Genomic DNA, 13,393 nt, shown 5'->3' with positions numbered 1-13,393 from the left:
TTTTTCACAATTCCTGACATTTAATCCAATAAAAAAATTCCTGTCTTAGAATGTGAAATGTCAGAATAATAGTAGAGAGAATTATTTATTTCAGCGTTTATTTCTTTCATCACATTCCCAGTGGGTCAGAAGTTTGCATACACTCAATTCGTATTTGGTAGCATTGCCTTTAAATTGTTTAACTTGGGTCAAACGTTTTGGGTAGCCTTCCACAAGCTTCCCACAATAAGTTGGGTGAATTTTGGCCCATTCCTCCTGACAGAGCTGGTGTAACTGAGTCAGGTTTGTAGGCCTCCTTGCTCGTACATGCTTTTTCAGTTCTGATGACAGATTTTCTATAGGATTGAGGTCCTATTGAGGTCCAGGGCTTTGTGATGGCCACTCCAATACCTTGACTTTGTTGTCCTTAAGCCATTTTGCCACAACTTTGGAAGTATGCTTGGGGTCATTGTCCATTTGGAAGACCCATTTGCGACCAAGCTTTAACTTCCTGACTGATGTCTTGAGATGTTGCTTCAATATATCCACAAAAATTTTCCTCCCTCATAATGCCATCTATTTTGTGAAGTGCACCAGTCCCTCCTGCAGCAAAGCACCCCCACAACATTATGCTGCCACCCCCGTGCTTCACGGTTAGGATGTTGTTCTTCGGCTTGCAAGCCTCCGCCTTTTTCCTCCAAACATAACGATGGTCATTATGGCCAAACAGTTATATTTTTGTTTCATCAGACCAGAGGACATTTCTCCAAAAAGTACGAGCTTTGTCCCCATGTGCAGTTGCAAACCGTAGTCTGGCTTTTTTAATGGCGGTTTTGGAGCAGTGGCTTCTTCCTTGCTGAGCGGCCTTTCAGGTTATGTCGATATTGGACTTGTTTTAATGTGGATATAGACACTTCTGCAGGTGTTCTGGGATTGATTTGCACTTTTCGCACTAAAGTACGTTCATCTCTAGGAGATAGAAGGCGTCTCCTTCCTGAGCGATATGATGGCTGCGTGGTCCCATGGTGTTTATACTTGCGACCTATTGTTTGTACAGATGAACGTGATACCTTCAGGCGTTTGGAAATTGCTCCCAAGGATGAACCAGACTTATGGAGGTCTACAATTTTTTTTCTGAGGTCTTGGCTGATTTATTTTGATTTTCCCATGATGTCAAGCAGAGGCACTGAGTTTGAAGGTAGGCCTTGAAATACATCCACAGGTACACCTCCAATTGACTCAAATGACGTCAATTAGCCTATCAGAAGCTTATAAAGCCATGACATAATTTTCTGGAATTTTCCAAGCTGTTTAAAGGCACAGCCAAATTAGTGTATGTAAACTTCTGACCCACTGGAATTGTGATACAGTGAATTATAAGTGAAATAATCTGTCTGTAAACAATTGTTGGAAAGATTACTTGTGTCATGCACAAAGTAGATGTCCTAAGTGACTTGCCAAAACTATAGTTTGGTAACAAGAAATGTGTGGAGGGGTTGAAAAACGAGTTTTAATGACTCCAACCTAAGTGTATGTAAACTTCCCGACTTCAACTGTACATCTGAGTGAGTGAACTGTGAGGATGAGAGATCAATGTTGGCCATTCCATTTAAAAACAGTGTAATACTGTTCAGGAGTCAGATTGTCTCAGCACGGTAGTGTACAGGAGGGTTAGAGAGATATGCCAACTTACAGTCATGGGTACAGGCGTTTCATCAAGGTGTTGTAGGAGGAAGTAGTGTAGGACCTTGAGAGCTTCTGGATAGGGCTGAGTGGCTGGACTGTGTGAATGGTACTTTGAATGAGAGAGTGTAGGGGGAATCAGTAGTCAAGTCATATCAGACTGCCTCTGTATCAATGATCATCAGCCCCCCTGACAGGTGTTAGGTATACATTCAGAAAATTGTCATAGTATTTCATTTAGTAGCCGCACACATTTTTACACTTTGTCAATTAGCAGACGCTCTTATCCAGAACAACTTACACTAGTGAGTGCATACATATGTGCTGGTCCCCCGTGGGAATTGAACCCACAACTCTGGCATTGCAAGCGCCATGCTCTACCAACTGAGCCACATAGAAAAGGCATATGTGTGCAGTCCTAAGCATCTGCCTTTCAATAAGCAGTAAAATAAGGTTTGTGAAATATACCCACATTAATAGAAGGCTGATTTTAACTTAATGCACTGGATCAAGTGCATGTTGCGGGCACATTCCGACCCCCCCCCCACACACAAAGTTGAATGTGTTAGAAATTGCTATGCAAAGGGACAGTTAGCTATTTTATTTAACTAGGCAAGACAGTTAAGAGCAAATTCTTATTTACAATGACTGCCTACCCCGGCCAAACCCGGACGACGCTGGGCCAATTGTGCGACGCCCTATGGGGCTCCCAATCACGGCCGGATGTGAAGCAGCTTGGATAGTTAACCATTTATAGTAACTGCAGTTCATTATTACTCAGTTAATAAGCATCAGCATCAGCCAGGCAGAAGATCTAGCTAAGATAGCTACAGAAAGTAATGGAGAAATTAAAAAATGTATGCAGCAGGTACTTCCGGCCGGGCAGCTTCATCTTGTAGCAGTTTGAGGGACTAACTTACTTCCACTAGCAGCTAGCATGTGTATAGCCAGTAGACAGTTTGGTCTAGCTAGCCAGCCTGCTAGCTAGTCAGTTAGCCAGCAGTAATGTTAGACAGCTAACCAGGCAGTGCAAGCCAACTTCGTTTAGTTGTTGTTGAGTTTGTTCTATTGGCATGCTAACGGCATGATAAGTTAAGCATCTCAGCTAACATGACAATTTTTATCTTCCTGACACACAAATATCTAATCCTTTCTCTGTGCTGCAGACACTGCAGCTCAACCCAGACTGTAACAAACACCCGCTATGCACAGTGAATATTATATTAGGGGGCGTGTACTTCCAGGTATGAAGAAAATGAAAAAATGGGATATAAATGTTATCATTTATTTTCTATTACTCAATGCCATTAACGAGAAAAACTAGTTGACATCTGATTTTCGTTCATAAAATGATGAAACCAAATCCAATAAAATTAGTCATTTCAGGTTTTTCCACAATTTGATTTGAATGAAAATCAAACTGCCAAAACATACACGGACCGATGAGTTATCCTGTTAGAGCTTTTTGTGAATCCACTTCTGTCTTTCTGATGCCATGATGTAAAGTCATGTAACAGGAGGGAGATTCCAAGATGTGGGAAGTGTGCAGGAGGGCATGGGACAGAGGATTGTGTAGTTTTGGTGGAAAAACATAGGGATTCCCATGTGCCTGGGTTCGGAAGTGTCTGGTGCGAGAGAGACATGTTGAGGTGGCCAGAGTAATGCAGAAGATGTCATATACTGAGGCAGTGAAGATAGTAGGAGGAGGATGGGTCAAGGGTGAGGGATCCTGAGAGGATCCCTGTCAGTAGTAGATCTGTGCCAGCAAAGAGGGATAGGCCAATGAGTGATATATGCTTCAGTAAGGTTGGCTTCTTAGCAATGGTTATGAACTGTACCGCAGAAATGGAACAAAAATCACAGAAAATCGATATTGTTGTGGCAGCTGCAGAGAAGTACTTGGGTGTACAAGATTTGACTTCAGAAGAGTTACATGGTGTGTTGAGTGGTGATCTTCTGTCCTCCCAGGTCGTTGGCATGGTGTAGGAGCAGGTAGAGTCAAAGAAGTGGAATGGGGTAGTGGGTTTTTAATGAGTGTAGGGTGAAAACACAGATGGAAGGGTGTTTTTTTATGTACTTTGTAAAAATAAAAAGTGTAATGATTTACACTCCAGTCCAGTTGGTGGGTGTAAAGCACCTTGGGATTGCCAACCGCCATTTAAAAACCAAAGAAGAAAAATAAGAACCTGTACCTCCTGGTCGTTGTTGAGCACATGACTCCATGTTTTCAGATATTTCCACAAAGATTTTTTATAACTAACCCAAGATAGACCAGAGCCTGTCGTTTCCAATGGTAGCGCATTAATCCTAATGGGCAGAACAAGCAAGGAGGTGGGCATGGCCAATGACGAGCTAGTGAGATCCTATTTACGCGTTCTAGCATTTATTTGTATATTTCCGTAAGGAATGCCTACTCAGTGAAATTCGCAATAACTTAAACGCAAAAAAAAAAAAGGTTAAAGTCTACAAAATGCAGTCCACTCTTACATATTTTATGTTTGAAAACATAAAACTATACGAGATCAAATGTTTAATCGATGAGAACATTTGCAAAATGTCGGCCAAAATCCATCTCGCTCCATCTTCTCCCTCTGCTGGCCACTTGGCTTCCTCTCCTCAACATATTTGGTAGTAAGTGGAATCGCCAACCGGATAGTTCACATTTATACATCCGGTAAAATATCTTGTACATTTTTCTAGCTGCGATTGCCATCTGTGTTTTCATTGCATCACGTTTCAAGATGGCTGCCATTTCAGATGAACATTTTTCTTCCTTGCAAATTCTTTTAAAGGTAAGCTATCTACTGTTTGTCGGCTTTGCTGTATTTATTAGTGTGATAATCTTTGTGTTATCGGTTTGTTATATCAGTCGATGTATCGGTCGCTTTTGTTCATTTCGTAACGTTAGCTAGTTACGTTAACTAGTTTGATTATTATGGCTGGCTTGCTGTATGGAATAGGCTCTGATAAGTTTACAGTACTATAGCGGTGCGTAAAATCACTCGGGAAGAGTGGCGTGTATTCATGGGTGCCAAGGGAAGACAGGCTAACCCCAAAAACTGGACCAAGAAAAAAACGTTTTTCCTTCAATTCCCAATAAGCTGAATGCATATCACCGGGAAAGCATCCGAGCGAGCGAGACGGTGCCCCTCTGAAAGATTAGTGGAATCTGTGTGGGTAGCTTGACAGGTAGGATGACTGACAGTGGAGGTGAACAGGTAGTCACGGGTCAGGTGACAGGAATGGATGAGACTGAGGCAGGAATTCCTTTAACCATAAAGTGGTATATTTACTGGGTAGTCTGTGCTGCATAACAAAGGAAACAGAATAACATGTATCCAATCAAATTCATAATCACAAAGATCAAATCATTCTCATTAACATAATTAGGTAATTCAGTTCAATAAGAAGTCAATAGGTATCCTCATTGAGTCATTTAGGCTCGGAACTATTCATCATAATCATGAAGAATAATACAAATAATTCAATCAGTTATTCAGTCTATAATCTCCATCAATTTCATATCAGAATTGATCAGTTCAGCAAACAATGACGTTTCATATTTCATCCTTTCAGGTTTGTCTTCATATGTACTTGTCATTTCATTACATATTAACCATATCAATGGCATAATTGGCCTGTGATGATCTGTAGGGCTGTGATCATTGCCCATTTACATTACACAATAGGTCTGAGTAGGCACTTCAAGGTAATAACTATAAACAATAACTGATGGCCCGCTCCCCCGATCGCAACAGAATGTTACCTTTCATCTGAACTGATTCGGTGGATTCGTGGACGCACAGAACGTCTGGATTAGACGGAGTTAAGGAAGAGAAAGCAGCGAGCTTGGGCGATGGCGATTTCCTCGTTTTAATGAGTTGATCTTTCAGACATTTCCACCTTAAAAAGAGTTGTTGCCGCCCATAGACCTTTGTGTTTGCAAACATTGCCGCACGAGGGGCAATGCGCACAAGTTGGTTGCAGAACAAGGGAGTTCTTATAGAACGCCATCAAAAAGAGCCTCTAAACATGTTGCTTATGAGTGCATTTTTGTCTTATAATTGGATGTTAAGGCTCGTATGAGTGTCCTGCTTAATGTTTGTGTCATTATCGTAAATCAACTGCGTTGTACTGTAACGTAGGGCTGTAACGTAACAAAATGTGGAAAAAGGCAAGGGGTCTTTGTGTTTGCGTGTCCAAGTTGGAAGAAAAAAAACATGACTCACCCTACTTGTAGAGAAAAGCCAAACTGCTCTTTCGTCTATGACTCTGTCATACAGTAGGCTACATGCTTTTACTTTTTGTTGTCCTAACTAAAATGCTTGTTCACTAGCCTTACAACGAGGAGCCAGCTAGTTAATATTAGCCTATATCTAGCTATATATTGAACTTGCATCCTCTCAGGCCTGTTGCATTATGTATGAATTTATGGTTGGATCAGAATTGCCATTATAATCATTGGCCAGTATGGAGAATTAAGTAAAACCACAAGTCAAAATCCCTATCTCCATCCATGGCCAATTTTAGTTACAGTGCATTCAGAAAGTATTGAGACCTAACTTTTTCCACATTGTTACATTACAGCCTAAGTCTGAAATTGATTAGTTTTCCCCCTCAATCTACGCACAATACCAAAGAAAAAGCAGGCTCAGAAATGTTTGCAAATGTATAAAAAAAGAACTTACAGAAGTATTCCGAACTTTGTTGAAGCACCTTTGGCAGCAATTACAGCCGAGTCTTTCTGGGTATGATGCTACAAACTTGCCACACCTGTATTTGGGGAGTTTCTTCCATCCTTCTCTGTAGATCCTCTCAAGCGCTGTCAGGTTGGACGGGGAGCGTCGCTGCACATCTATTTTCAGGTCTCTCCCGAGATGTTCGATCAGGTTCAAGTCCGGGCTCTTCCTGGGCCATTCAAGGACATTCATAGACTTGTCCCGAAGCCACTCCTGTGTTGTCTTGGCTGTGTACTTAGGGTCATTGTCCTTTTGGAAGGTAAACCTTCACCCCAGTTGGAGTTCCTGAGCGCTCTGGAGTAGGTCTTTGTCAAGGATCTCTCTGTACTTTGCTCCGTTCATCTTTCCCTCAATCCTCACTAGTCTCCCAGTCCCTGCGGCTGAAAAACGTCCCCACAGCATGATGCTGCCACCACCATGCTTCACCATAGGGAAGGTGCCAGGTTTCCTCCTGACGTGACGCTTGGCATTCAGGCCAAAAATGGTTCAATCTTGGTTTCCTCAGACCAGAGAACCTTGTTTCTCATGGTCTGAGAGTCCTTCAGCTGCCTTTTGGCAAACTCCAAGCAGGCTGTCATGTGCCCTTTACTGAGGAGTGGTTTCAGTCTGGCCACTCTACCATAAATGCCTGATTGTTGGAGTGCTGCATAGATGGTTGTCCTTCTGGTAGGTTCTCTCATCTCCAGAGGAACTCTGAAGCTATGTCAGAGTGACCATCGGATTCTTGGTAACTTCACTGACCAAGGCCATTTACGCCCCAATTGCTCAGTTTGACATGGGCGGCATGTTCTAGGAAGAGTCTTGGTGGTTCCGAACTTCTTCCATTTGAGAATGAGTGAGACCACTGTGTTCTTGGGGAATATTCATGCTGCATACATTTTTTGGTACCCTTCCCAGATCTGTGCCTCAACACAATCCTGTCTTGGAGCTCTATGGACAATTCCTTCGACCTCATGGCTTGGTTTTTGCTCTGACATGCACTGTCAACTGTGGGACCTTTATATAGACAGGTGTGTGCCTTTCCAAATCATGTTCAATCAATTGAATTTTGAATTTACCACAGGTGAACTCCAATAAAGTTGTAGAAACTTCAAGGATGATCAATGGAAACAGGATGCACCTGAACTCAATTTCAAGTCTCATAGCATAGGATCTGAATACTTATGTAAATAAGGCCTTTATTTGTAATACATTTGCAAAAATGTCTAAAAACATGTTTTCGCTTTGTCATTATGGGGTATTGTGTGTAGATTGAGGGAAACAATTTATTTAATACATTCTAGAATAAGGCTGTAACTAGTGATGTACTGATATGACATTTTTGGCCGATACCTAATATTTTCCTTGCCAAAAAAAGCAATATCGATAACCGATATTTAAAAAATGTGCGTCGTTTTAAGCATTCTAGTACAGTTAAATAGTTAATGGACGCAGCGGTCTCAGTGCAAGAGGCGTCACTACAGTCCCTGGTTTGAATCCAGGCTGTATCACATCCGGCCGTGATTGGGAGTCCCACAGGGCGGCGCACAATTGGCCCAGCGCCGTCCTTTTTTTGGCCGTCATTGTAAATAAGAATTTGTTCTTAACTGACTTGCCTAGTTAAAAGGTTACACACACACACACCAATAAGTTATTTTGTTGGCATTTACCCATGTCCCCATTACCAGTAAAACATCATCAAAACCTATTTCTTTCACTTACTTGCTGTGCTGTGTTGGTGTTCAGTCGTTTCATTCTCAACCAGGATTTCTATGGAACGCCGTGGAACGCTTGCCGTGCGGTAGCAGAGAGAACAGTCTATGACTAGGGTGACTGGAGTCTAACAATTTTATGGGCTTTCCTGACACCGCATATTATATAGGTCCTGGATTGCGGGAAGCTTGGCCCCAGTGATGTACTGGGCCGTATGTACTACCCTCTGTAGTGCCTTACGGTCAGATACCAGGCGGTGATGCAAACGGGCAGGATGCTCTCGATGGTGCAGCTGTAGAACTTTGAGGATCTGGGGACCCATGCCAAATCTTGTGGCAATTGTAACCTTCTGCATCACTTTGAGGTACTTTTATTCCGTAGGCAAACTGCAAATTCCACTATTGTCCCTAATCCTTATTGTGGCTAGCTTCTCAAAACACATAACCCGGTTCGGTCGAGTCTCACTAGCCAGATGAAGCTAGCTGGCTGCTTATAACCTTAGCTTTGGGCAACAGGGCTAGCTAGCTATTTATTTTCATGAACATGAAGTTCAATTTCAATAGGCGATCAAGTGGCTACCTAGCTAATACTTACAAGGATTCCTAACTCATTGCTAAGAATAATGGAAAGGACTGCAGTTTCTACTGGTCATTGTTTTCAGGCTGGTTGTATTGGTGCTATCTAGCTACCCCTGAAGTTGCGGTTGAACAAATAAGGCTTAATTACCAACGCGGTATTGTAAACACATTGTTTGTGGCCGGGGTTTGCTTGCTTGTAGACTTTTGTACACCTTTGACAGTGCTACTTATAGTGGTGGCGCTTGGTTTGCACATGCAATTTCACAACACACAACATTCTATAATATAACTGTTGTAAAAGTGAAAGCTTATTTAACACGCAAAGACCCAAACGGCGTTCCATAGTATGTCATGAAGCTAATAGCAGTGACGCTATTTGTGTAACTCCGGTAGGGCAACATCTGAAAAATAGCACACTTGGTGGTGTGTACCGGTGCTCGACCAGTTGGCGAAAGCCAACATCACCCACAACAGAGAACAATTTTACAATTTGATTGGGCAATGAATTCCATTATCTTGGCGTTTAATGGATTTTGCCTTTGAGTTGTCTCGCTGAAATTTTATTACTCTTTCAAATGACTGCTTAACTTGTTGACTGCTCGATCCACACAGCAGACATTGTGGGCTAGGTTAGGAATGTTGTGGCGTCATTGTCATGTACCTACGCACGTCAGCTTTGACATCGGTTTTGCACATCAGTGTGTAACTGGACAGACATCGGGCGGATACCGATGTTGGCATTTTTAGTTAATGTCGTCCGATTCCAATATGTTCACCGATATATCATGCATCCCTAGCTGTAACATAACAAAATGTGGAAAAGGTCAGGGTTCTGAATATTTTCTGAATGCACTGTAGCTAGCCACTGGAGAACAATACAACAATTCAAATGTTTTCTGTCAACGACATCTGGCTTTTGTTGTGATTGGTGTGAAGCCAAATCCAAACTGGCTTCCCTTGACTTTTTTTGGTGTTGGCCAGGACCATTTATAGTTGAGCTGGTTCAGTTAGCTCAATGCTGATTGGCTTATTTGATAAAAAGCTCAATGCTGATTGGCTTATTTGATAAAGCTCGCTGGCTTCCCTTGCATTCAATGATAGATGGGCTACACATACAGACGGGCACTTATTCGCTTGCTCGGATGCTTCCTCCGGTAAAATACATTCAGCCTCTTGTGAATTGAAGGAAAATTATGGCTTCCCTTGGCACCCATGAATACACGCCACTGTAAGGCTAGTCTTACCTATCCCATAATGTGCCTCTGTAGTCTATAGATGTTCACTGTGAGATCATTCAGGGCTCTTCTGTCTCTAATCCCTTTCATGTCGACTCACTACCATGAATGGGAGAAGGCTCCATCGAAGGATGCAGTGCGGCAGCTGTGTGCTGACAGCTTCCCTTCTGGAGCCCCTGAGTCATGGCGACTCGCGGAAAGTACAGCAGGGACCCTGTCTGTATCTGCCATCGAGGCAAAGGAGGTGAGTGTGAGAAAGTGAAGTGATTGCAATATCAGTCATCAACCAAGGAGAGAAACAGGGTGCACTGCACACAGACGGCAGCTTTCTAATTCTAACTGCCATTCACTAATTCTCATCAGATTCCAAGAAGCGTTTACATGTCAGGGACATAGTAAAGCATGGCGACCCGGGTTCAAAATCTGCGAAGGGCATTGTGCTGTCGCCGTTTCCTACAATATTACTACAGAATGCAGGCCTACTGTATAGAACCACCAACATGACTCTGTACACATATGCTCTAAACCAGTGTCTCTCAAACCACCAGTGTTTGTCAAACTGATCATCTGGGAGAGGACACCAATTGATCCAGTGCTCTTCTCTTCCAGCTTATTGCAGCCCTGCACACCCTTTCTCACCACATCCTATTCCATAACCTGACAGCGCCCGAGCAGATCCTTGTGCTATTCCCCAAGTCATTCCACCCCAGCCTCAAGAACCTCATTACCAAGATTATGCTTGAGCACAGGTCTGTAGCCATTCCTCCCATGCTTACCACGGACCACTTTCTCATGGTTCTACAACGTACATGTCCAATTTTGGGAACTGAAATGGTGTCAAATGTTTGAAATATGGTTACTGATTTTTCTTTTGTTTTTGTAGCCCCACATGGAGAAATGAGGCTCTGTCTAATCAAAGTAAGCATGTTCTTTCATATTCCAGCCCTATTCTATGAACTATCAGTTACGGAATGAGTGTGAATGTGTGCGAGAGAGTGGTACCAACCCTGACACTGCCCCAACTGTTGGTTGAATGTTCTCCAGTTTCGCTGCCCCATCTAGTGGAGATGGACTGGAGAGTCGACATGAAGACGGCATCTGACTCGGTCAGTCGCATGGCTGTGCCCACCTGCCTGGTGCACATGAAGGTATGCCAATGTGCGCCATGCACTGGTCTCCACAAACATGTGTTCTCCTCACCATAATATTACAATTTTCTGCACTTTGTCACATACATCCAGTGCTTGACATGGGCAGGAGCTCACCGGAGCAGAGTACCGGCACCTCAAATGTTCTACTGCTTGAGTTCCTGCACCTCAGAATATTAGCTAAAAAGTATTGTACTGGTACCCATTTCAGTCAGTCAAGCACTGCTTTACATCCATGCACCGTAACACCTTTAAGAGCAATAACATTTATAAATGCTTAGATGCTACACCAAGGGCTGGTTGAATTAGGTCTGGGTATAAGTGACTGTCACTAACATTGTGTTGCCATTGCAGGTGGAGGACTCCAGCTGTCTAAGGGGCAGTGGCGCTCTCTCATCGGTCACGGTGGAGTTGAGCAAGGAGACTCTGGACACCATGCTGGACGGCCTGGGCCGGATCCGTGACCAATTGTCAGTGGTGGCCGGAAAATGAGACCCCCTCACCGGAATGGCCACACCAGAGGCCTTGGGTGCATCATTCTCGTCGATACTCTAAAGTGACTTTTACTCCTCATCTCCTCTCATTTACCTGTACAAATCTGAAAACTGAGAAATCAATTATGGGGGCCCATTTTCTACTAATCGACATGTCTCCAATGTAAACACTTGATAAGGTGGCTCACACGACGTCAGGGTATCAGCCACAAAAGTTTTGCGTCAGTGCCGTTTTAAGGAAAGTGGGAAAGAAGAGGTATCAATTTTAGACATGGGCTAAAAGATGGAAAATGAGAAGAGACTCTTTACTCTAGTCCTGGGGAGGGGAGAAACAAACAAGTACACACACACAATCCCATCATTAGCACTGATCTGGAGTGCCAGAGGGTCTTTTGAATTCAATCTTTGTCAATAAATTAAGAGATTAATGCTGAAGTTTGTCTTTTCACTGCTCTAGTACTAGGACCATCAAATCAGTCAATACACAGGACCAAAATATTGCAGAGCTGGATTACATGTATCAAATGTATTTTAGTCACTAAACGGTTCATCTTCATTCAAATACAAAATTGCTTCAAGTAGTATGTTAATGCCTCATTTCCCTTACAATTATATTGTACACTGCAAATACATCAAGGCAGGCTACAGTCTCTTATTACAGCCTTTTTGTTACCAGGAGGCCCCTACATTTAACATGCAACTTAACAGGCCAAATCTTTGGTGTTGGGAGGATTTTTCAAAGATTTCTATAAACAAATATTCCCATATCAAAACACCATATTAAACATTTTGATCAAGTGTGTTGATCTTGTTGCGTGGGAAAGTAGCAGTTAGTAGTGTGACGAAACACATAACTAGCCTGCAGATATTGTTGCACGCGCTTTGTCTAGGGGTCCTGTAACACGAATGTGTGCATTTGTGAGAAATCAACGTATGTGCTTAGATGTTGCAAAGGGATACCGCAAACTTACATTGGTCCAGGGCCGACTCTTGACCTCTTGGTTGGCCGTCCAAGCGGATTTTTATTTGTTCAGATGGTGACGAAACACATGTACAAAAAGGAAACCACCAACAGGCATGTCCAAACGAAAGGCCTCATGGCTACCAAACGTACCAGCAGCCTCACAGCTTGCAAGCTGAGACACTGACGATCACCCTAATTGGCAGCACTAATCAAATGTATTTATATAGCCCTTCTTACATCAGCTGATATCTCAAAGTGCTGTACAGAAGCCCAGCCTAAAACCCCAAACAGGTGTGCTTATCAACCAAGCTCAGCACCTGGACCCGGTCGCTGCCATCTGGGGGATTGAGTGTGAAAGGGTATCCTGGACTGTGTCCATTAGTGGTAGAATTTTTTTATTTACCTAGGCAAGTCAGTTAAGAATTTGTTCTTATTAACAATGACGGCCTAACCAAAACGACTCTAGGCCAATTATGGGACTCCCAATCACGGCCGGTTGCGATTCAGCCTGAAAGTCATTTCAAATTCGCTACATTAAGCAAAGACTGCACCATTTTCTTTTTTTACAGATAGTGTTGGAGTGTGCACCTGGCTAACACTGTTTAGTGAGTCCGCCAGATCGGAGGTAGGGATGACCAGGGATGTTCTCTTGATAAGTGTGTGAATTTGACCATTTTCCTGTCCTGCTAAGCATTCAAAATAAAAATTACATAATTTTCTTTAGGAATGTAGTGTAGTAAAAGTTGTCAAAAATGTAAATAGTAAAAGTACAGATATCCCAAAAACTACACTGTTACTGCATTCACACAGTATTTTGCCTGGTAAATTGTTTTCTCCCAATGTTTATATGACGCCCATTTTTACCACATTCTTGCCCGCAT

General features: G+C 42.8%; 1 protein-coding gene across 2 annotated transcripts; it reads left to right on the top strand.

The window, feature by feature from the left end:
• The first annotated feature begins 4,218 nt into the window (after positions 1-4,218).
• On the top strand, positions 4,219-11,983 carry commd9 (COMM domain containing 9). Of its 2 annotated transcripts, XM_071326862.1 has the most exons (6): positions 4,219-4,454; positions 10,025-10,150; positions 10,516-10,655; positions 10,790-10,824; positions 10,951-11,054; positions 11,409-11,983. In XM_071326862.1, exons 1-6 carry the CDS (start codon positions 4,404-4,406, stop codon positions 11,544-11,546), a joined length of 594 nt encoding a protein of 197 aa, XP_071182963.1. In that variant the 5' UTR covers positions 4,219-4,403; the 3' UTR covers positions 11,547-11,983. The 2 variants fall into 2 exon arrangements, with proteins under 2 accessions (XP_071182963.1, XP_071182962.1); XM_071326861.1 differs by lacking the exon at positions 4,219-4,454 and having other exon boundaries at positions 9,980-10,150.
• Positions 11,984-13,393: the final 1,410 nt, after the last annotated feature.

This window comes from Salvelinus alpinus, chromosome 9, assembly GCF_045679555.1.
Source record: "Salvelinus alpinus chromosome 9, SLU_Salpinus.1, whole genome shotgun sequence".
In the NCBI taxonomy this organism is placed as follows: Eukaryota; Metazoa; Chordata; class Actinopteri; order Salmoniformes; family Salmonidae; genus Salvelinus; species Salvelinus alpinus.
The sequence above is the reverse complement of the archived record's forward strand: the minus strand, read 5'-3'. Positions and strand labels throughout refer to the sequence as shown.